The sequence below is a fragment of the Gavia stellata genome, chromosome 25 (genome assembly GCF_030936135.1).
Source record: "Gavia stellata isolate bGavSte3 chromosome 25, bGavSte3.hap2, whole genome shotgun sequence".
In the NCBI taxonomy this organism is placed as follows: Eukaryota; Metazoa; Chordata; class Aves; order Gaviiformes; family Gaviidae; genus Gavia; species Gavia stellata.
The window spans coordinates 4,018,618-4,042,728 of NC_082618.1; the positions used below are offsets into that span (position 1 = coordinate 4,018,618).

Here is a 24,111-nt window from a genome sequence, read left to right on the forward strand (position 1 = left end):
TGCCTGTAAAATACAATAGTGTCTCGTGCAACGAGAGCTCTTGCTATATAAGCTACCACCCATTAGGGAGTGGACCAAAACCACACTAATTCTACAGAGGAAATTTCTCTAGTGCTGACCGGGTTTCAATTCAAAGCAGCAACACAGGAGAGAAAAGCATCTCTCGATGGAATCTCAGTTTCTCCTTAACAGCTGTGTCCATCTTTCTGCCTAAGGCGCTGGCAGTGAATAAATAATAACAAGTCCCCCAATAAGAGAACTTTCATGTAACCTCAGGAGACCACTTCATAAGAACATGAGAACAATGGCAAGAGATCAGAAAACCATGTAGTCTTGCATCCTGTGACAGTGACAGCAATCAGATCCTTCCAAGGAAAGGACACAAAATTCCTACACAGGCAGCTGAATTACTCAGAGGCTGGCTTAAGCCCTCCACAGAATTATAACGTGTTACACACATAAAGACCCGGTCTTTTAAGCTCTGGCCCTGACAACACTCCTTGCGGCATTCACTTCCACAAGCTACCTGTTCACTGATCAGGTTTTGGAGTGCGTTCCGGCAAACTGACCTGTACTGACTGTTTCTGCGTTATGAGGAAAACATAAGAAAAGCACACACCCTACCTTTTCAAGACGTTCGTTACTTTATGTGCTTTTATATTAACACCCCCCCCCCCCCTTATTTTTAAGAACGAGCAAATTAATAAGATTATCTTTAAAACTACTCCTGTAAGAAGGAAGTGAAGGGCGTGCATGGGAAGACAAAACATGAGTACGCCCAGGGGCCGGGGCTGGCTGGCTGAATTGGACTAGACACGTTGGCCACGAGCGTCGTGTGTGTAAAGGCACTTGCTGTCTAGTTTCATTATGAGTCAGGAATTCTCTAAAAGGCAAGGAAGGAACCATTTGTGCTCTCACTTACCCTGTACCCTGAACTAATTCTTATTTATTACCCCAGTCATTACACTTGCACAGTCACAGACACTGCGTGTTTAGACAAAACCAATTCACCGGTAGCTGCAAGGGCCAGGAAATACAACGCTGAACCGCTAACCTAGGCCAATTAACAGTACAGTGCGGGTCAGGGAGGAGGCTGGATGTGCCAGACAGCAAGATCTACCTTTGGCAGAAAACAAGGCTCTAGCCTCTCAGCAGCTACCGAGCTGCTTTCTTCTGCTGTTGAAGTACATCAGGTAACTCCACCCATGCTTCTCTTAGGGACTGGCATCTAAACTAGGAGAGACAGGCTCTCCACACAGCCACCGAACACTACCGTCCTAACAAGGTCCATGAGGGAACCAGAGGAGTTAGGAACATGATCTTATGACATGCAGAATACCCACAACTCCCACTGCTTTTTGTATCCATCACGCTTTAGAGGGAGATGATCTTACAGGTCTTTTCCAACCTTAGTGATTCTGTGAGTCTCATCATCATTTAAGAAGCAGTGGTCTGAGCACAGGAATGGGGTCATAAATATTTCCTACTTCCCATTCAATTCCATACGATGCCCATTGGCACTCAAACAACTCTCTGCCATGGTACAGAGCCACAGGTTTATCCATCTACTTTTCCAAATGCCAGTAACGTTTCAATAGGCTTTTGTACCACAAAGTACATACAAAGAAACATTGCTGTTGACTGCAATTTGCAGTTACGTTTTGACTAGTAGGACAAGAGAGCTGAACAAACAGCAGGCCACAAATAAAACACCTACAATGACAAGCAGTCTTTGTCCTACAATGAAGAGGGATCACAGAATACGTAAGGAAGCCTCTCTCACAATTGTAAGTGACAGTGCTATTCGACAGAAACTATTCGCTGATTCAATTTTCCTGGCAGTATTTAGAAATGCTCTTGCCTCTTGCTGTTGTAAATGGCAATTTAGACAAAGAGCAAGTGTTTCAGAGTGGCTGGGTGGCCTTCAGAAAGGGATAAATTCATTTAAGGAAATTGTTGAAATACTGACGTATCCCAGTGTTTAACTTGCCATGGTTTGTAAAAGGAAAAGGATAATAACTACACTGAAGAATGAATCGGGTTTCTGTCTGTCTTACAGTTGTTATTTCTAAGATTATCACCCACATGAATTTCCAAAGTGTCATCCTTGACTTGCAAAAACACTTTAATACCAAGTCGAACTGCAGTGCCAGGAGTGAGCTTTGCAACTAAACTTGCATCTCTGGATAAAAGAACATGATGTCTGTAAAAGATCCCTGGGTTAACAGTATTTTCAATAGCCATGCTGCGTGACTGGACCCTGTTTTAAATAATCTCTCCTTTTAAATTTCTTCTGACTAGTATCTTTCTGGTAGAACGAGTACTACTGGAAAACAACATACTGGAATGAATACTGCAGTGCGCAAGGTTTGCAAATGCAATGCCTTCATGCATCATCAATTACATTAATGGAAAAAAGGAAAGACAATATTTGGTGAATCCAGGGATTGTTAATGTATTAAAAAAGCCCATTTCATTCAGGCCTAAATATGTAGAAGGTGAGACCGATGACTGATCAGTGGCCCATCTGAAGTCAGTTTGTGTTCTGTGACTATTCCATTCCCTTCCCTAGAGACCACACCATCATAAATGTCCCAAGATGCCAGCTGAGCTTTGTTATTAGCAGTCCTACACAGCCAAAAACTGAACCTTGGGGGAAAACTTGTCATGACGTTGCCAGCAGTTTATTTGTCTGGTGATTAGACAAAAGAGTCTAGTTTCTGGACTACAGATCCATAAAGAATAAGTTAAATAAGTATAAACAAGGAAAACTAACGTGTCTTTTATACACAATGCAAACATTTTCTCAGCTCAGTGTGTCGTATACTGTATTGTCCAAGTCATTGGAAGGTATAACATTAGCAGCTGGTAGGAATATCTCACTGGGGAGCTTTTAGTGAAAATTCAACATCCATTGTATAATATCCTGTATTATTACCTTTGCTGCCATTAAACATCCTCAGTGAGAACAAGGGCAACTTTGGACAACTTGCTTTTCAGGAAAATCTGTTCTCTCTCTCCCCATTTTTTTCCAGAGATATTTTCTTTTAGTGTTTTCTCTTTGTCTTGCCACCCTGCCCCAAAAATATGACATATTTTGTATCGTATTTGCTAATAATTTGCCGTATTATTACATCCACGGGTTTCAAAGCAGTTAGCACACAGCATGATTGCTACGTTAGCCAAAAAGCTGGAAATAACTGAAGACTCTGGATGGGTTAAACAGAAATGAAACCGCCTGCAGCTCTCGGCTGGCGATGCCAGCTGATGAAGGCAGGGTACTGTGCAGACCCACGCCACCATGGAGCATGAAGACCTCACCCATCGGCAGGTTAAATAGACATTTGTGGATTTAGCCTCACTGGTTTGTGAGGAGCTGGAAGGTCGCGTTTCCAAGGCATGCTCAATTCTGTTTCATTTCACATACCCAAACCTGAACGTCCCTCGTGAACAAGAGATTTTGCACACTAATGACCTCTGTGCCCAGGACACTGGACAGCACAAGAGCCAGAGCAGGGCACTAGTCTACTAGATTCCACCTATTATTATATCCACATCTAAAACCTCTGTCCCTTGACAGTCACTCTGTAGCCAACAAACTCCAAGTACCTTCAGCATAATAGCCAACTCGCAAGGCTGGTGTTGACAGATCGTGACAGATACTAGGGAAACGAAACATTTTGAAGAAGTGTGTTTCTTTATAAGAAGATCTCATCACATTTTGTAAGAAATGCAAAAAAATAACCCTTAGAGATAGATCCTCTCTCTAGGTCCACATGACTAAGCAAAAGCAACTACATAACTGATGACAGTTTCAGGATTGTGAGCTAAAACAATGTAGTAGTACCTTAGATTTATACATTCCAGCGTGCTCCTGTGAACCCCTGCTTGGGGGACATCATATGGGCAGCGTCTTGATGGTGGAAGATGTCAATTTAAAAACAAAAAAACAAAAGGGGGGAGGGAACAAAACCAGCAAAAATTATGAGACATTTTCATGTTCCTGTTCTGTAATTTTACCTTCCGGAAGATTGATAAAGGAGGTGGATTTACCCAGTCAAACACTTGTGTGGTTCTCACCATAATAACTCTTTACATCAGCCCTTCTGAACTAATATCTATTTTTAGTATCAGGTTTTTAAAGGATCCTCAACTCAATCACTAATTCTGAGTTTGCAATTTACCCTGGGAGCATTTTTGCTGGTGCAATTTATGTCACTTAACTACTTTGATTTGCAGGCACAATTAGTAAGTTAAGCATTTATATATCCTAAACTATGCCGGTAAAATGGAAGGCTGCTTTTAAAAACAACCCATATGCTTAAATTGAATGCAACTTAGTTCAATGACACATGGATCTCTAAAGCACCCTGCACATTCCAGAGTAAGCAACAAAAAAAACACCAACAACTTGGTTTTTTGTGGCAAAGTTATTCTTTAACTCACCCACCTTTCTTACATGACTTATTCTAGTCACAGAGGCTCTCATGAAATAGTAGCTTTCTTTGTCAGACTTTGTCAATGATTTCTAGTGCTCAAAAGGTGTGGCCAACAGCACTCAGGCACTTTTATTGTTATTTATATTGCCAGGTAGGTTGGACAAAACCACAGGATGCTGAATATACAAGCACGGACCTGACAGCTAACCATCAATTGCTGTGGTGACCAGGGCCACTCAAATCCCAGGGTGGGTAGAGGCAAGGATAAAACCAGTAACTGTGATTAAGGTGGAATTAAAAACAAAGAATTTGGAGCATATTTCAAACATCCTTCAAGGAGAACAAAATAAAACAAAACAAGCCCAACCCCCAAAAAACCACCAGGCAAATAAATCCTATCCTGAAAATTTCACTCGGCCAAAACTCTTAACAAGGTCGGTTTAAACAAGCACTTCATCACAGGCTTACAGGGTAGGTGATCGCCTTGCCTCTACAAACTGATGATCTAGAGAAGAAAGGGAACAGGGAAAAGACCCAGAGAAGAGAGCACCTTGGCCAGTGCCATCAGCAGACTTGTACAAAGAAATCAAAGCTCAGACTGCTTTACCTCTACTGCCTCCCTAATTTGCTTCCAAGTCTACCCCAATAGTAATTTATTGTAACCGTCCATTTAAAATTAGTGTAGCTCCAAATAAGCAAGTTAAAGTTATTATAACTTCTTAGTTCTTTAAGGCAACTCTTCGCAGGAAAGGTATATTACTACTAATGTTCTCAGTTCAACACTACTGTGTCACAAGAGAGTAAATTAGAGTTGCCACATCTCCAATTCAGCTCATCTACAAAGAGCAAGGAGAATGATGCAGTAGGAGAATATGTGAAATAAATCTTGCTTCTGCAGATATTAGTGGATGAAAAGGTTGGAAGAAGGAAATGGTTAAAACTGTCCAAATGTTTAATTAGGAATAACCTGATGTATAACTGAGTGGGGGAATAAAAGAGGTCAGAACTGAACTTGCCCTGGAAACATCCCTTCCACTGAAAACCAAAGCACTTCCCTGCTTGCAGCAGCAAAGAACACAAGAATGCGTGTGAACACCTCCTCCTACTATTCATCCCATCAAATAACTGGTTTACATCTGAGATTTAAAAGCCTAAGCCATCCTCACTTATTTGACTAAAACTTGAAAACAACTGAAGAGAGTTTTAGCAAAAAATGTTCATGTACATTTACATTTTTTGTGAGAACTAACTTTAAATTGGGGTAAGCAATGAACTATGGTCAGTAATATTTTCCCTCCAAAAACAGGTTCCCTGCATTATCTAAGCAGAGAATTGGTCTTTGCTCCGTAACCTTGCATCAGCATACAGGCAAAATCCTGGAATATGTGCACATACTGGGGGTATGGGGAGCGCACTGGGAGATATCTTCTGAATTGGTGTTAACAATACAGCATTCATGCAATTCAGACTTGTGTTAATTAGAATCTGGTTCTGCAGGCTGGTAACACTACTGAATACCATGAGGAATGTTCACTTTTTACATAACTGATGCCCTGGAATTCGTTTTCAAAGCCAGGTATATGCATCTACAAATGAGTCACTCCTGCTCAAGCGTATCTCAGTCTATACATGGGAATCACTGCAGCCTGTACTGAAATGTAGTTGCTTCTGCCTGGAAAACACCACCTGTTCCAGCAGCTTATAACAGTTAAAGGCTATGGTTCCCAAAATTGTGTTCCACAAGGTAACAGCAAGTTCTTTGCAGCCAGCCACACAGCAATACTACTTTTACAGTGGTCTGATGATAAATCACTATAAAAATGCAATTTTAAGGATGCAGAGTGGTCTGGTACTCAGCCCAAAAGGTTTGAGAAGCACTGGTTTGGAGGAAAAGCCACCTGGAACTCAAGATGGGACATCAGAGAAGCAAAATAATCGCACGGACTGGTCGAGGACCCCAGCATTCCCACTACTACAAAAACACCCTGGTACTTCCAGAGTCTACTAGATGCCCGCAGTATTACAACAACTAACAGCAATGCTCTCGCTTCATTGCAAGATGGTACCTTCAGTGCTCCAGAGCTCCTTCACACTCTCTGTCAAGACTATTTGGTTTATCCAAATGATCTCTCTCTCAAATCAAACACCTCCTCCAGCAGCAGCGCTTCCAACTATATTATATTAACTTGGAAATCTCCCAGCGGGCACAGACCAAGCCTGACCTCTTTATCACCTGATCTCAGATCCCTGTATGAATATAGCTGTTTACATTTTTCACAACACAGTACAGTGCCCTGCAGAACTGTAGGTTTGTGCTCTATGAAAATGAGAGTTCTTCAGGTGTGGGAGGCAAGACAAAACCAAAACAATCTTAAAATAAATCTTTTAAGAGAGAACACTTATGGCTCCCCTGGGATGAAGCATATTAAATATACAAAACGTACTATAAAAGTTAGTTCTATTTTCTCACTTCCAGTTCATAGAAGACCCTGATCCAACTTCCCTTAAAGTCAAGGCAAAAAAATCTTCCCCTCTGCGTAACACTTACCTTTAAATTGGGCCCGAGAGGTATCAGTAGCAACTGTATGCACAGATCTAGATCAGGGTACAGAGAAATAATACAGGGCTCCTTCTGATTTAGACCACACACAAACACTCCTCTGGTCACCACACTTGAAAATTAAACTTACAGGCTCAGTGAAAAGCAAAAATTAAAGCTAAGCAAGTTTTCCACTTACTACCAAAAGCTTTTAGTGTCACTGCAGAGGGGGAGGAAAAAAAGTAGGTATTGAATAGAATATATTGAATATACCCCTCTTCCAGCAACTGGTAGCCATTATCTGTCTAATAATGGCATGAAAATAACTGTTCAAGTAGCTCAAATATTCATCTCCTCTTTCAAAAGTCCAAATGTGATGGTAATGAAAAAAAAAAGAAGGTGGCAAGACTAGCCCTTCTGAACTATTTGTGCATGAAACACACAATACAATGCAGATGCCTGCTACGTGAGATTGCATAGCTGGTATTAAAAGGAAGTTGCTGTTTAAAAGCATTACACAATACCAACAAAAATCCTATCTTCCACTATAAAGAGCTTGAATGAAATTCTGAGATTTGAGGAACCTGTGTAGGGGGAGATGGACAGGCTATGTTAAAAACTGTTAGGACTTTGGGTGAAATTATAACTACTACTTTAAAATCTGTGGGAAATCTCTCTCCTCATTATTATAACAAATTACAGAAGTGAACATAACCTTGGCAAGAGGTGCTTGAACTACAGCCTAAGGGAAAATAGGCCAATATCTACTTACAGAGCAGACATGCCACAGGCAGCACCTGAAAGGAGGCTGTAGAGAGGCGGGTGTTGGTCTCTTCTCCCAGGTGACAAGTGATAGGACAAGAGGAAATGGCCTCAAGTTGTGCCAGGGGAAGTTTAGACTGGATATTAGGAAAAACTTCTTCACTGAAGGGGTTGTCAGACACTGGAACAGGCTGCCCAGGGAGGTGATGGAGTCACCATCCCTGGAGGTATTTAAAAGACATGTGGATGAGGCGCTTAGGGACATGGTTTAGTGGTGGACTTAGCAGTGTTAGGTTAATGGTTGGACTTGATGATCTTAAAGGTCTTTTCCAATCTGAACGATTCTATGATTCTAAGTGCAAGTTTCTCTTGCAACAACCGGCGCAAGTACCTGCCCTGTCTGAAAGGCCAATAGTTAGGACAAACCTTCCTTCTGCAAAGCAGGAAGACAGGATGGGAAAATGAATTGTTATGTTGTGTTAGTGGCCATGCAGTATCATAAAATCAAGATATTAATGAAGACAAGCCAGTCTGGAGAGTTTCCCTGTTCTAGTAGCCTGCACTCACTTGCTGACATGTACAATAAAAAGACAGAGTGCACACTGGCTCAAGCATTTACTTCCTTATCAGCAGGAGGCAAAGACATCTTCCCCTCCCTTCCCTGCCCCTTCTCCCCCACCAAAGATTATTTACTTTGCAATCTAGGGCTGTCCAGTGAGAGTGCACACTTTAAACAGCATTTTTATAGTTTGGTCCTTGGTGTATGGGGGACTGGGCTAAGGCACAAACACATTTTCCTATAACCTGCTCACTGATTCGAGAAAATACTTTCATTCTTGATTGCAGAGGGATTTCCAAATAGGCTTAACTGCTTTCATGAATCAGACCCTCAGATTGCCATGACTTCTTAGCGTATCAGATACCATTCTGCACACAGGAAAAAAGGACTGTCGGAACTTGTAAAGGACTTATGCAGGAAATAATCATGCTCTGGACTATCTCAACTCACTCTACCTTGATAAGTAAAAGACCTACCCTTGTCACAACATTAATCAAGGCACATTGAGCGCAGAGCTCTGCTTTTTCATCTTTACTGCTTAAACTGGAGCTGTCCTATACAAACTGTTTAATCCCTAGATCAGCAGCATGCTACAGAAGGCTGGAGAAGTTCAGAAAAAAATGGTACAAAATCAGGTGTGGAGGGGGAAATGGGGAAAAAGGTTTTGCTCATTGTTGATAGGACTTAGAGGATCTCCTTCTGGCAGAAAGAGAGCTCCACCTTATCCTGGCATTCAAAGCCCCAGTTTGCCAGTGAAGTAACCTGGATTTAAGAATGCTTAGCATGGTTGGGGGAAGGGAAGATGACAGTAGCATGACCTGCTCTGGGTAGGACATGATGGTCCAAACCATTTGCAGTCATAAATCAAGAAGAGCAACTACAAAACATTCTCTCTTGCCTCCCGGATTGGACACCTGAGATACCAGGGCCTTGGGAGGTGCTCTGGTGTAAGTCATTCACTCAAAAGGAAAGCCCATGAATTTTAAATAGAAAACAGGAAAGTGTCCAGAACATGAGTTCCGCTGTTCTAGCAAGAAGAGCAGTTAAGCAGGTGCAGTAGCAAGTGAAAGATGAAGATTTCATTCAGTTATGCATAGCACAGATGAAGAGCAAGACAGTATCTATTGAGGTAGAAGCAGATGGTAGAAAAGAAACATGTGGCACCTGCAACTCATGTAATACACACATATTCAAGGTTAGCATCCAGAGGAGGTGGTCTCTGTGTGGAATAAATAAAAAGTGTTAGAGCAGTATAGGCTGTCATCATAAGCCGATGACAAGAAGATGGGCGTCAAAGGGATTTGAAAGAAAAACCTTCAATTTAGCAAGTCTGATTTGTCACATCATTGCACTCCACTATTTCAAGTCCCCTACTCACTGCACATGCAGTCTAGTGCAAGGTTACACTAGGTCAGCTCAAGAGGTAGGGGAACTCAGGTAGGTAAAGGTTTCACTTTTCAACTGAACAGAGGTTTTAGTTGGAATTGACCCTTACAGGAAAAATGAGTCCACAACAAGACTTAAGAAAGTACCTGGCATTGCTAGGCTTCCTGGGAAACCAGGGGCTGAAAGACATTTGGGAGAATGCCCATCTCTCTCCACATGAGAAGAGACAAGTTATTTCAGAGTCCCAGCTATCTACGATTATTCACCTTTATTGAGTCCTTCCAGATCTCTCGCTTCCTTACATTTCCTTGCTTCTGACCTTATGGTATAAACTTTTGGTTACCAGGATTTCCTCTAATGACATCCCTATGCTCTTTCTGAAGACAGACACTCTTCCCCTCTTCAATGGAATTCTTGCCATATCCTCCATTTGATGCCTCACAGTTTCCACTTGCAGAAGTCCCTGCTGTTTTATGTCCCTTCCCCTGAGCTTGAGCTGCCTAGGCTAGAAGATTAAGGTGCCCATTAACAAGGATCAAATCTCTGGGTCTAAGCATTAACCTAGTTGAATGCTGCATGTTCAGGAACTGGACTGCAGTTCTCATTCTGGCTCGGCCCAAGACCCGCTGTGTGACTTTGGACAGGTAATTTCTCCCATCTGGCCTTCTTGGTTTCCCCATCTGTAGAAAAGGGCAAGCCTCATTATCCCTCCCTATATAAAACAACCTGAGATCTACAGAAGACAAACTGTATTGAGAGCCAAGCACTATTATTATCAGAGTTCTGGTGTGCTAAATAGACACTGGGAAGAGACACAAAAGCAAAATAAATCCAAGGGCAAGGAAAGCAGACAGAGCAATAAAGCACAAAAAATGAAGAGAGAAGGGGAAAAAAACTAGTGAAAACCAGAGTACAGCACTAGGGCACTACTACTGTGGTCTAATATATATGGAAGGATAACACTATTTTGAAGCAGTTCTACAAATCCAGTTATCCATCTTCTTACTCTTTGTGTTTTTAGAAGCCTGTAGTTTTGATGAGTCCAAATTGCTGCTCCTACCTAATTCCACATATGGGAAAGACTTTTTGTATGGTTTGCCTTATAAACATATTGACTGACTACAGCTGTACAGCTCAAGTAGGCAAGGAGATGCTCTATCACCTTTTGAGATCAGCCTGGATTATCCTTTCTCCATCTGGGAAGAGCAACCAGTAAGAAATGAAAAGCACAAGAAAGCTTGGACGCAGACCTGTAGGAGGGATAAGTAAACTTAACTAGTATTTATATAACTGTGTATGTAGTGCTTTAAAAAGGAAGATCAGCGCAGAATTATAGCATCACCAAGAGATAACTGAGGCTCTGGAATAAACATAGTTATATGCCTGTTACTCTGCAATGCTACTGAGCAAGCAGCAATTGCGATCCATCTGTCAGTGTGTCCTTTGCTGTCACAGGATCCTTGCTGCAGAGACTACCACGTTCTGCTCCTTTCCATTATGGATGAGGCTGGAGTGTCCCTATGATTTTTCTGTACAGGAGTTACAGTGCCCCTCTAACCAGTTTTCATTGTATCTCTTAAGCAAAGAGCTGTTTGTATCTTGGGATTAATATAAAAGAAGACAAAAATTCAAATTCTGTCTTTGCAATTCCTAAGAAACCAGCCACCTTTCCTTTCCAGAGAGCAGCAGAAGCTGAGGCTGTATGAATTCGCTTTTGAATGTTTGCAGTGAGAGAGCTATGAGAGTGGCTGTGCCTGCAAAGAATGGGTTATGGTATGAATGCAGGGTCATACATTGCCTTTGGTGGATTTGTTTTCCCCTTGCTCTTTGAGTTTTCAGTACCTTCTCTTGCTAAAACTGTGTGCAGCCTTGTTTCTCAGTTAAAAGGATTTTCTTTTTCATTTTTTAAAGCCTGTTTGATGAGTGATATGAACTGTCAGTGAATACTACATTTCATTCCCCCTCATTAACATTGTAAATTAATTTAGGACTCATTTAGATGCAGGATTAACAACCTGAGGACTAATCCACTCTTTATTCAGAGGACATATTCAGAATGAGCAGTCTTTCGTCTCACATCACTCAATTAGTTAGCAGGACCATCTCCTGGGAATAAGATGATATTTCTGTCTCTCTGCTCGCAAAGGAACTGTTCAAGGTTAAGGCAGAGGTCTGGGAGACATCAGTCCTGATCCCAGCTCTACTATAGGCTTCCTCTGCAACCTTGGTCAAATGCTTTTACACTCTGCATCCATTTTCCCCAACCTGCACATCTAGAGAGGTCAGACTTAGAGAACAAACAAAAGATTAACAGTAGTGTTTATGGTGGTTTAGGCCAGCGTGTTTTATTTCACCAGGGTTAAGGGTATATGGGCTATGGGCCAGCTGCCAACACAGAAACTTGTTAAGCTGAAGTAATAAATTTAATAAGTTTCCAGTTATGCGCCCCTACCCTTACTTACGTGAAATGGTGTTTTATTTTGCGAGCACTTTTTTCCTGTGATGGCACTGTGATTAATACGTTATTATCTATATTGCAGGGGCAAAGTCAAGCCCTCAGTTTTCAGATCAGCAAAAAAAACCAAGAAAAAAGTGTTGCTTTTCTTAAAGCAACAGTTATCAATTACAAAACTCTTGACACACTCAGCAGCAATCTTGCAATATCTCAGTGACGCTGTTTTCAGATGCCCTGTATGTTTGCTAGAGAAATAAATAACATTTCTTGCAATTAACAAATTAAATGCCCAGTTGGAGCTTAGCTCTTACTTGCTGTCAGTAAATCATCTGCAGAAGGATTTCATCCACTGAGCGGAATAAAGATTAAATATATGCTTTGGCAAGTGTCGTTTTCCACCAGAATATTTTCTTGAAGGCACTTTGTGTCTCGTGATACATTGAGGACCTGTTCCTCTGAGTACAATAAATAAATACAAATAATTGCTGTAGAAAAGAGCCTGACGGACAACCAGTGCCACTTTGGGCATAACTGATTGATGCTACTTATAATCAGTAACACTTGTAAAGCTCAGGCCTTCTGTGCTGGACATGTGCTGCACACATCAGCTTAGCTGAACTCTGCTGTCCCACAGGGAGAGCATTTTTAAAGCCCTAATACAAACTGTTATTAATTGTGTGTATTGCAATATTACCAAGAAGCTGTAACCACAGATGAGGACCCTGCTGTGCCATGGGTTGCAGAAAATAAAAAGAAGGAGATACTGCAGTGGTTCACATAGTTTGAAATCGAAGGCCAAATGACGGAGCTCCAGAACATTCTCACCTCCAGTGTGATCATAAAGAATGAATGATTTTATACTCTTTAGTGTTGGCTACAGTTTCACGGACAAGCTCCTGACAGGCATTTGGTATCCACTGTGATAGCATAAGAAAAAAAGCATGGAAAAAAAAGTCTTTCTGGCATACTATTTCTAATCCTACTTGAATTCTAATTTTTTCAGAGATATAATTGTTCCAGTGTGGTTCCTCAGATAGATGACAGTGACAAGACAACCACAGCACCACAAATCTATGACTCCAACTAATAATTCTGCAGGAAGTTTCCAAACCAGACTGTTTCTCTCCTTAAAATACTGCATTTGCTCTCTGGCTAGTCCTTTCAACCCTCCATAAAGATCAAATGTGCTGTCATAACTACATGAGACTGCTACTCAATGTAATCAGATCCAGCCCATTGACAAAGGCATTCCTCTAAACCACCTCAGGACTAGAGGCCAGAAAAGCTAGGTTTGTCCTGGGGTTGTGCAGCTCTGCCTGCAGATGTTTGCAACGTTAAAATGCCTGCTACGTTAAAAGGACATCACAATTGCAATAATCCTTCTTCCTTAGACACAAGGAGAGACATGTCTGAAGCTAACAGCACCAAAATCATAGGAATATTGTTAATCAATGAGCTACCATGAATGCAATGATTGTTAGCCATTCCTGCCATTCTCATCCTCAGGTACTTGTCCTGATGAGTTTTACATTTTCATGCCATACTGTACTCCCAATTACTGTACATTCATCAGATTCTCTGTAGAGCACATGAAGGGCATCACACTTATTACCAACCTACAGAGAGTTAAGAGAAGTGGGAACAACAGGATCCTGCTGTTGGTTTATCATGAGTTTTCTGATCTAGGGGAAGTAGCCATCTCCTATTTGAATTTAGTTGTCATAAATAATATCATTGGGTTTGTTTGCTTTTGGCCCATTCTGCACTCAAGTCATTCTGAGCCCTGATCTCCTGCCCACCAGCAAATCAAAACCAAAAAAACCCTCATGTTCACTCATCTTCCCAGTAAGAGTGTATTTCACAGCCAATGTGCCCAAGGGCCATAACTGAAGAAATCTGAAAGTGCCCTTCTCAGAAGAGGAAGGTTACAAAAACTAGCGAGAAAACAAATACTCTTACCTGTCTGTAATAAGCCAGCCCCACTGTCTTTGACTCCAAAGTGCTGCTGGATGTCTAGTAACACACCTGCAAGGAAAACAGAGAGAAGAAACTCAGTGCCTTCAGCCTTTGAAAAGCATATAACTCAAACCTTTTGTGAAGCATCAGCAAAGCTTCAAATTCCGGTAGTTTAGACACATAACTTCTAAAGTTTGCACATTGGCTTATTTTCTGTACATGTACATAATTTTGGGCTACTACAACAAAAGCAGAGGTAGGTAGATAGAACATCATACTAAGAGCTCGGGAATGAAATCTTCATGCATGAGAAACTGGTCTTTCCTTTCTACTTAAATAAGATCAGGGTTTTCTTTTTGTTTGTTTTCTGCAGAATCCAGATCACTTACTTCTGTTATTTTACAAAATACAGGGAAACTGATTCTGCGCCTTAGGTGCTTCAAATGGTTTGATAAGACAGACAAATTGAATCCAAGACAAGTTTTAACAAAACTCTGTTGGGAGGAGATATGACACATCGATAGGAGCAATGATGGAAGTTTTCACATTTAACTAGTTTGGGGGGGTTCTCATTTCCGAAACAAATGTAGAAAATAAATTTAAAATAGATTAGTAAAGGTGGGTAAGTGACCAAATGCTTAGCTTTAAAGCAACTACAAGCAGAACCAAACCCAACCTCCTCTCTTCCCTGAACCCCCAATATATTAATTGGCATAAGCAAAATTAACAGGTTTTGTAGTATTTACATATTCAGCTAGATTTAGCACTTGGGTATCAAACATATTAATACCTGTAATGTCAGCTACATGTGAATAGGCATGCTTTTGTAACCAACTAGCCAACAGGGAAAACCCACAAGAGAGCTTTTATAACTCATCTTGGGGGACACACATTTGCCAAGCTGTAGGTGGTCCAGTTGTGTCAGATACAGATCCATAGGCCTGAACGTTTGTCTACGGTCTAAACAAACTGCACTCTGGGTCTAGAACAGAGACAGTTGCTCTCTTAATAGCTGGTACTTCCTTATGTAGGCTACTGTCTTCCCCAAAACTGAGGATATGCAAGTTTCCTTTTTTAAAAACAAGAAACACCATTCTCCAACGATACTGAACATCTATAAAAGTTCACCTCCAGTTCAAAATTTGATCCGAAGCTTTATCCAAAGTGATTTGGCTCATCACTGCAGGTCACGGGAATCAACTAAGCACCAACCCGAACTCACTCACCATAAATATCTTAGCTTTTGGGACTGCTAGGATCACATTAAATGACAAACACAAAGAGATAAAAGACCCAGAGATAACTATTCCCAGAAGACATCTGGGACCATGCCAAGAAAACAGACATAAATTAAAGGTCCTAAAGGAAAAAAAGATACAGAGAAGGAAGGAAAAACCAAAAAAGCTCATTTGTCCTATTCCATACTACTTGTACATCACCATTTACTCAGGGCAGCATTCAGGTTGGCTTCAGACTACCAATATCTGCCCAGTAACATTAGTTCAACTTCCGACAACAATCCCCACTTCTGTACTCTCTATCAGACTGTTTAGCCCTACGCAGAGAAGGCTCAGGATGGGGAACGGTGTGAATCTTATCAATGTGTATTCGTACTTGATAGGAGAGGGGGTAAAGAAGACAAAGCCAGGCTCTCAACACTGGTGCCCAGTGAAAAGAGGCAAAGGGCACAAACTGAAATCCAGGAAATTCCATTTAAACCTAAGAAAAAACTTTTTTACTGTGAGGGTGGTCAAACACTGGAACAGGTTGTCCAGAGAGGTTGTTGTTTCCCCATCCCTGGAGATACTCAAAACCCAGCAAGACACAGTCCTAAGCAACCTGCTCTAGCTGACCCTGCTTGTAGCAGTGGGGTTGGACTAGATGATCTCCAGAGGTCATTTCAACCTTGACTATTCTGTGATTCTGTAATTCTCTTAAGTATTAAGTGCCTGATTACATCCAGCCTAATACAGTGTTCCCCTGGCCTTTCTTTTCCTTTGGAGCATTGTTGTCTACTACAATTCCATCAGGAACTTCTTAGTTTCCTCTTGAATGGCACATTTACCTCCATTTTCAAAGTGCCCTGGCATTTCTTGGCTGTCCTTCCCTCATTTGCTCCATTAATAACTGAGATACCATTATCCAGGCAATATCTGATGAACAAAAATAAATTATGCATTTGCCTAGCAAAACCCTCTGTGGCTTAGATGACTTACATACGCCCCTCGGTGTCCCACCCTTGCACAAAAAACCGGTTCTCTTGCAACCCAACCTAGAAACCTTACTCAGCTTAACCAGCTCTGAACACCTTCTATTTGTTCTCCATTATTGGTTGGTCCCAGGCTGCCCACATAAGGTGAAGCTCAGTGAGTCAGAACAACTTCTGGGTACTATAATCCCAATTTAATAGAAGATAAACCCATCAACATTCTCAAGAAGAACATGGAAGAAGAGAGGAAACACCGAATACGATGTTTTCTTATGCTCTCCTGTCATCACTCCGTTGTGCTACACAGAAATGAAATATCCTACTAAATCCCCGCAGCTGAGCCCCAGATACTCCAGCTGGAGAAGCCAAGTCAGAGGGATCCAAGCTCTCCTTACTTTTACAGACACATTCAATACAAGACTTAAATCCAAGCAGGTACATCACTGGGTGGTCAAAGTGATGCCCATTCACCTCCTGATCCATGGGCAAATGGCTTCCCGGTGGATGCCTGTCCAGCCCGTCAACTTGCAGTTGTTTTATTCAGTAACAAAGGGCTAAGCTCTGCACTCGCCTTTCTTTCAGGATGGGTCTTCAACTCCCACTGGCATGATGATAGATGTTCATTTTAACAATTAAACTCTGTGAAACAGGCTACAAGTATATTACCTAAAGTCTGCAAAGAAAAACAAAGTAGTAAGGGACACTGCAACTGTACTGTTCCCAGCAAACACTCTAGTTAGGATGGTAACTGATGGAAGAACATTCACCCCAAAGCTAGCGCAGACTAACCAGGCACTTAGTGCATGTTGGTTTCATGGTAGAAACCTCTATGCCAAAGTGATCACCAAGCAGGATTCATACTTTCTAAACTAGCAGGTGCACAAGGGTCAAGAGCAAGCCAGTAACAGAATCTCACCTGTGCAAGAAGCAAAATGGCACAACCTACTGTCCTGCCACAGGGGACTGATTCAGTGATGGGAAAAGGGAGATTAAGAGCTGTAGCCCTGCCTTATTGAAACTGTCCAAGGAGGCAGATCCTTTGAGCGGGGGGATTGGACTAGGTTTTATCTCCACAGGTCCCTTCCAGTCTCAATTACTCTGGGATTCTGTGCTCCTAATCCCATAATGGAATACACACACATATCCAGAGCTCCCTCCACCACCCTGAAAGGTGCCTGCCCTGCCTACAGCAACATATCCCCAGCCATGCCAGGATGCCAGAGATGCACATTAAACCACCAAAAGTTACAAGGAGCAGGAGGCCTGGGATGTGACGGAAAACATAGCCTCAGAAAGAAGATTTTTTTTGGATTTGCATCAGAAACCAGAGCAGCAAGTGCAAGGGATTATAATGGTGCCTATACAGTAAAGCAGAGGAGGTCTTCTAGTTCATTACAAAGAAATTATCTGTCCAGTGACAATGGCTTTACAGTTCTACAGTGCTTTTTTCCACAAGAGATCATAATGTGTTTTACAAGCTTGAACTACTGTAGCCGCAAATGTAATACATTTAGGACACTGAAGTGCAGCCACCTTGGATTAAGCCTACAACTTTATTCTGCTGGTGGAGAGGGAAGTGGGTTCTGTGGACAGTCAATGCAACAGAACAATATAGAACCACAATTATAAGCCCTGTGTGAGCTTGGAAGAAGGTCTCAGATGATTAAGAGAGATCTGCATGTCTAATTGGCATTAATTTCGTACTCCAAGTCTATTCTATATTCTCTTTGGACTACAGGTGTTTTCATACGGGATTTAGAGCATTAAATTAGAGGCAGCAGCAAGCAGATGATGCAACACATCTATGAAGTGATAGGAGTTTCTCTCTGCTGTGGGAGTTTTCCTGCTCAGCACGCTCACTTAGAAAGACACTCCTCCTCTCCTAAATTTGCTCAGCTCTGTTTCCACCTCACCATGGCAATGACTCACCTCAAACTTTAATAAGAATTAGGGATACAATTAAGCAATGATAGACCAGGGGAGAATACAGGAAAATGATAGAGCTTTTGACTTTCCCTTCTGCTTCTGGATGATGGGAAGGCAGAGACAGCTGGAGCCAGGCTCCAGACAATGATCATGTTGCTTGTAGAGATGTGCTCCCAGGTGTCTCACAACACCTGATGCAATCGAAGAAAGGGAAGCCGCCACATGTGGCTGACAAGGCCTTTCTTGGATTAAAGTTCATACCTATGTCCCAGGAGGATCTCAAAATAGCCATGAGCAGCTAACAGGCACCACTCTTCCTAAGACAGCCTCTCAGAAGGGCTGATGGCCATTTGGGATGTCTTTATGATTACATGGTACACATTAGTCCTATCACCTATTATTTCTTAAGCACATTTGGCATTTTCAGGACTGAACAATCATACAGGAAACATAGTGCCAACCTTCTAAGGTACCTTACCAGCTGAACCAGACACTGTTAATGCTGATGTAGAGCTTGGAACTCAATGAGATGAAATATGGGCAGCACCTAGCCAGGAGTGCTGATCAAGATGGGCACAGAGACAGGACTTACTGGGAGACCCAGACAGAGGAATGACTAGTTACTTCAGCCCTATCTAGGTTACTCTACTAGGCCTGCCGCACTAGTGTCTAAGTACCTGACAAAGACAGCAAGGCAGTTATCGGATTCTTGTGGGCAGTGGGCATGAAGAGGACTTTTAAGAGCAATTTGGGTGTGGAGTGTTAGATAGGGAGGGAATGTCAAGTAAATGGGGAAGAGGAATGTGGCCGACCTCACCCACTCACAGTGTCAGAGGGTTTTCTAGGATCTAGTGCAGGATACAGAGTACTGTTGCCATTTTTAATGGCCAATTTACAAACAGTGAATATAAAAGACCTGATTCTGAGGCTTTTGGAATGCAAGTCCACATTTAATGGCCTAAGTTATCTCTGATTTAGGGGAAATGCTTTGGCAAAGGCGAATTTTCCTGGAAGTGCGCGATTCAGGCTTCAAACAGGGAGGTAGGTTGTACAGACCACGCATGAGGCAAGCTGCTGGCCTAGATAGGCTTTGTGTTCCTGACCACAGCTATGACAACACAAAAGTTGCAGGACTGGAAGGTCACCTGATACAAGGTAAAAAGACGCTCTGAAGAGAAAGTCAGCTTAGTACAGATGTTTCTTGTGTTAGCCATCATTTACAGAACTACTCCATAGCAAATCTAATGTGCAGAGTGCCTTGATTTTCCTTTATATTTAAAAGAAATGTGGGCTTTTCATTTAACTACTGCTACCTGTATACATGAATAAAGAGTCTCCATGGTAAGAAACAGTGTTCATAAGCTCAGCCACAATGAAATCACAATTTCAAAGCAAAAAGACATTAGAGCTTCCCTGGGGGAGCCCCATTTTCCACTCACCAAAACAAAACATCATGATTTGATTCCAAACTGCTTCCAAGGCAGGTGCAAAACGTAGAGTTAGCATGTGCACAGAGCACAAAGCTACAGGAACAATGCCACAGGTTTTCAGCTCACCAAGCCTTGCATCAGTAATGCCAACGCACATTCTTTAAACACTGCATGAGTGCTGCAATACCATTGGCCAACGTAACTACTTACTTAAAAAACACATGCATTTTTAAAGGTATCCTTTAATGGGGAAAAATTATGGTGCCTGAAAGGAACCAGCACACAACTTTGCACACGATGCAGGCTGGGCACTGACAGCAATCATGTGTGCCCCCAGCACCCTCTCTCCTGCCCCACTGCAGCCCTGGACTTGCACTGCTCTTTGGGGAAGCCTCAAAGGAGGTGGAGGAGAACCCAGACACACACACTCTCTTGGCTTCCGAAGAGCCAGAGCAGACTCTGTACTGACAACTCTTTTTCTTCCATTACCTGTTGCTACCTACCTCTCCTCCTTATGAAGGCATTTTCCTTCCCAGGCTATGCTCCCTGGTTCTTCCAGGACCAGCTCCCTCAGGTGGAGCTAACTAAGCAGGGATAGCCCAGCCCTGGCCTCCGAGCACAAGGCGCAAGCCACCTTCCTACCATCAGGCTCTTCCTCATGCCTGCAGCCATATTGAACCTGCCTCAAATAACGCATTAAGGAGGCACAGGAGTGGTGTACACACCTGTCTGTTCAGAGACATGTGAAAAGATTAGGTGGAGAGAAGTTTATTCTGAGGTCTCTCTGATTGTATCTTCACTGCAACCCCAAGGTGTGACTGCAGTTCACACACAGATGCCTTCCCTTCAAAGGAGCTGGCTTCAGCTCAGCCACCCACTAGCTATTAAACACCAGCTTCACAATTTGGACCCTATTTAAATACTCAGCTGCAGAAAACCACCATGGTAGCCCTGCTGATATTTGTAGCTCAAGATAAATTCCCACTGCTACCAGAACTAGCAAGTCTGGAACTAAAACACAGTACCACCTCCTCTGGATTGCCATGAAAGCGTTCCCTGACTTACATGCAAAAAGAAGCAGGCCTGCTCTGTAAGTACTGCTAAATGAGGGGTGACATCGTGCTTGAAAACACCGACAGGAGCTTCCTTAGGACATGCACACAGACCTTCCTTCTGCTAAACTAATTCCCACTGTTGCGTGACATGACAATACGCACTGGTGAAATAGTCTTTGATTTTGAAATAGTGTTGCAGGATTAAAAAGAAACAAATAAAACAAACCCAGCAACTAGACAAATCAAAACAAGGGTTTCCTAAGGTCGGCTCACACTGACATGCAAGTAACTTGTGACCTAGAAAGCATTGAAAAGAAACTGCCAGCACCCACAGTGGCACGTTCAGAAAGGGGTTTCCCTGAGAATAGAGCGGAGCACCGTGAAGAGAGAAATCCAGCACAGCAGTTCAAGGCGAAGATGAGAATGAGCCAGGGTCTCAGTGCCCAGCACTGCCCTCATTCACAGGCCGTGAAACAGCTGCTTAAAAATCTGCTGACAAAACCCCAGGGTAGGCAAACGGGAGAGTTCAAAGCCTTCACAGACACCAATAGCCTCCCACTACCTGCACATACAGAAAGGTGAGGGGGTGAAGGCTCGTCTCAGAAGACTGCGTTTGAAATAGAATGCAAACCCGTAAGGGCATACATCTGTAGCTCTGACACACAGGAGGACTTGCTGTTTACCCAGAGTAGCATTTTCAGTGGATAGGTGCTGTACACCCTGCAAGCACGCTACTGCTTGGGAAACGAAATAAAAATTTCTCTGCTTTGTAGTGACATTCCTATCCTGAATCAAAACCCAGTATTATCCTCAGAGACTTGCACCACCTGTCACACCCACTTTTTCCATTCAATGTTTTTATCATTATTATAGTATCAGTGGGGAAGTGTCTGAGCTATTCACTCATTCCCAAAGGCTACTAGCTTACCTGCATGGCATGTAACAAGTAATTAAGCATTAGGAAAAAAAAAAATAAGGAATGCAATTAACCAAGGGCTTGGAGAAGAAAATATATTTAAAAACAACTTCTCCCTCCCTCTCTGGCAGGGGCTACGTAGTAATAAATAATGGTTCCTCTAACACAGCTAGAACTCCACTGTAATGTTGTATGCAAAGCACAAAATTGTCTGCAAGAGTGGGAGGGGACAAAAAAATGTTCATCAGGTGTAGAATCGATTAGCACAAGGCATCATTAACACAGGGTCAGGGCGTCTAGGGAAGGCAGCATAGGACAGCTAGTCCTGCTCAGATTAAAAAAAAAAAAAATCAAAACAAAACAAATAGGAATTTGAATGCAACCATGGCTGCCAAATGTTGGGTGCCTCACTAGCAAAACCACACCCTAATCAAATGCCTCATCTCCCTAATTACAGTGTAGGCCTGTTCCCAGGACTATGGCTGGGAAGCAAGACCTTGTCAAATGGGGAACATGGAATACTTGGCCAACATGAGCCCAAGAGCTTAAATAAATACCAAAACATGGAAGATTTTCCATTTATGATCCAATGCAACAACAGCTCTCACCAGTAAAACTGCAAAATGACATGGGTGAAATCTGAGACTAAGCTCACAGGGTCACTTTGCTCTTCTTTCCACCCCAGCCACACAGCTCCCTACAAAGAGATCCTTAATTTCACCCCTGCCTCATCTCACTGTGAGACTCCCGCCTTAGCCTATCCTAATCAGCCTTGCAATTCTCCCAAGCCAAGGGATGACTTCAATTAGAGAGAAATGATGTGATTTGGCCAAAAGGACAGGCTAAAATGAATTGGCACCTAGACCTGAACTTAAAACCAAACTTATTCATTGAGACTTGGAAAGATTGCTTTATGTGGAATGGTAAAAATCAGAAGCTGTTACAACTTCAAACAACTGTCAGAAACATAAGTAGTAGCTAAGGTTTATGTTAGTCATCTGAAATGATAGGAATCATTGACAGCTTTCAGATGAAGTTGGCCAGACCTTTCTCCCATACCCAGCATCTCTATCTCAGGACTCAATTCAGACCTTCTTTCTAGTTTTTGAATTCACACAAACCAAGCAAGGCATGCTTTGCACTCCAGTACCTCTGCTCTAACACAGAACAAAACACAATCTTTACTGAGGGAAAAGGCTACTCTAGTGACATTTTAGATCTAAGCAGCAGCCTTAACAGATTTTCAGACCAAAGAGCAGAGCCTCAAAAAATACGAACATTATTATTTCACTTATTCAAATCTTAGAAAATTCAGAGACTCCCCCCATTCATACTCTCCTTGTGCATGCTATGGCAGAAAAAAGTGGGCCTGCCACCACAAGCTCTAGTTGTCTTCTGGCTTTCTAATCTTTACAGGAGACTAACAAGTCTAGCTAATTCATGCAATGAAACATATCTCAGAGACTCTGTATATGAGCTAATTAAAATAAATAAAAACAGTATAGATAATGATAGAGCAAATCAAGTGCATACGAATTCAACCAGTGACTCACCACTCCCTTGTTTTCCTTATTGGAAAACTTGGCGTATCACCAGACTGGAGTGACAATGAGTCAGGAAACTGGCATGAGCCACAAATTGCAAGGAAATTAAAATAAGTATCTACAAAATCTCTTTTTGGAGAGATTTTGGAGATTTTTGCTGGCTTTGTACAGATGTGGTTATGGGCTTCACAGCTCTATTCTCATGGTTTTCTGGCTAGACAAAATCAACAACAGAAAGAGTCATTTACACCTTCTTCTAGAGACAATACACAATGATTAGGCTCTTGTTCTCAGAATCAATTTGATGCCTTTACTTTTACATCTTCTTGCTTAGTTTTTAACCAAATACATTTGAAGCATACTACCATATCCTACTGGGTGCTCAATAACCCCTTATCTAGTAAACAGTCAGATATTACTTGCTTAGAACCAGCCAAAGTACATGCAAATATTTTAATAGTACTAACCCAAGAACTAATGGTGTGCATGACATGAGGATAACAGTTCTCAGCCTAATTCCGTGTAAGCATAACCTCTAGCTGGTCATTTTGTTGCCTGCCTCATTCACACAGACCATGAGAACTTGCACTGTTACCTTCTGACACAGCCTCTGTCGGACTCGAGATTTTCAGGCAGGTTGGGAAGAGGAAGCCCACCAAAAAGCCTGTGCTATCAGGTGCACCTTCTATGCATAAGCAGCTATGTCTCCAGGGCTGTCAATACATCACATTTTACTATAATAAAATTTGATTTGAAATGTTAAACTAAAAAAATTATTTAGAGAGAAATAAAAAACGCTGATTTCAAGGTTGTGAAGGCTAACGGAAGAAAGACTATGTTCTCTCATGTCACAGGCTCCAGTGAGTGAGGATTTTTTACCCACTCCCTCCCCTTCTACTGCCACACACCCTTTTGTGACACAGAAGACTGAGATA

The 24,111-nt window shown here is 42.1% G+C and overlaps 1 protein-coding gene across 1 annotated transcript in view; it reads right to left on the reverse strand.

Annotated features, from left to right (window-relative positions):
- The window catches only part of LOC104257761 (SPNS lysolipid transporter 2, sphingosine-1-phosphate), a 138,135-nt gene that overhangs the window by 86,773 nt on the left and 27,251 nt on the right, over positions 1 to 24,111 (reverse strand). The window contains exon 2 of the mRNA XM_059829131.1: positions 14,100 to 14,165. Within this exon, the coding sequence (XP_059685114.1) occupies positions 14,100 to 14,165 (66 nt within the window). The remainder of the gene's footprint in view (positions 1 to 14,099; positions 14,166 to 24,111) is intronic.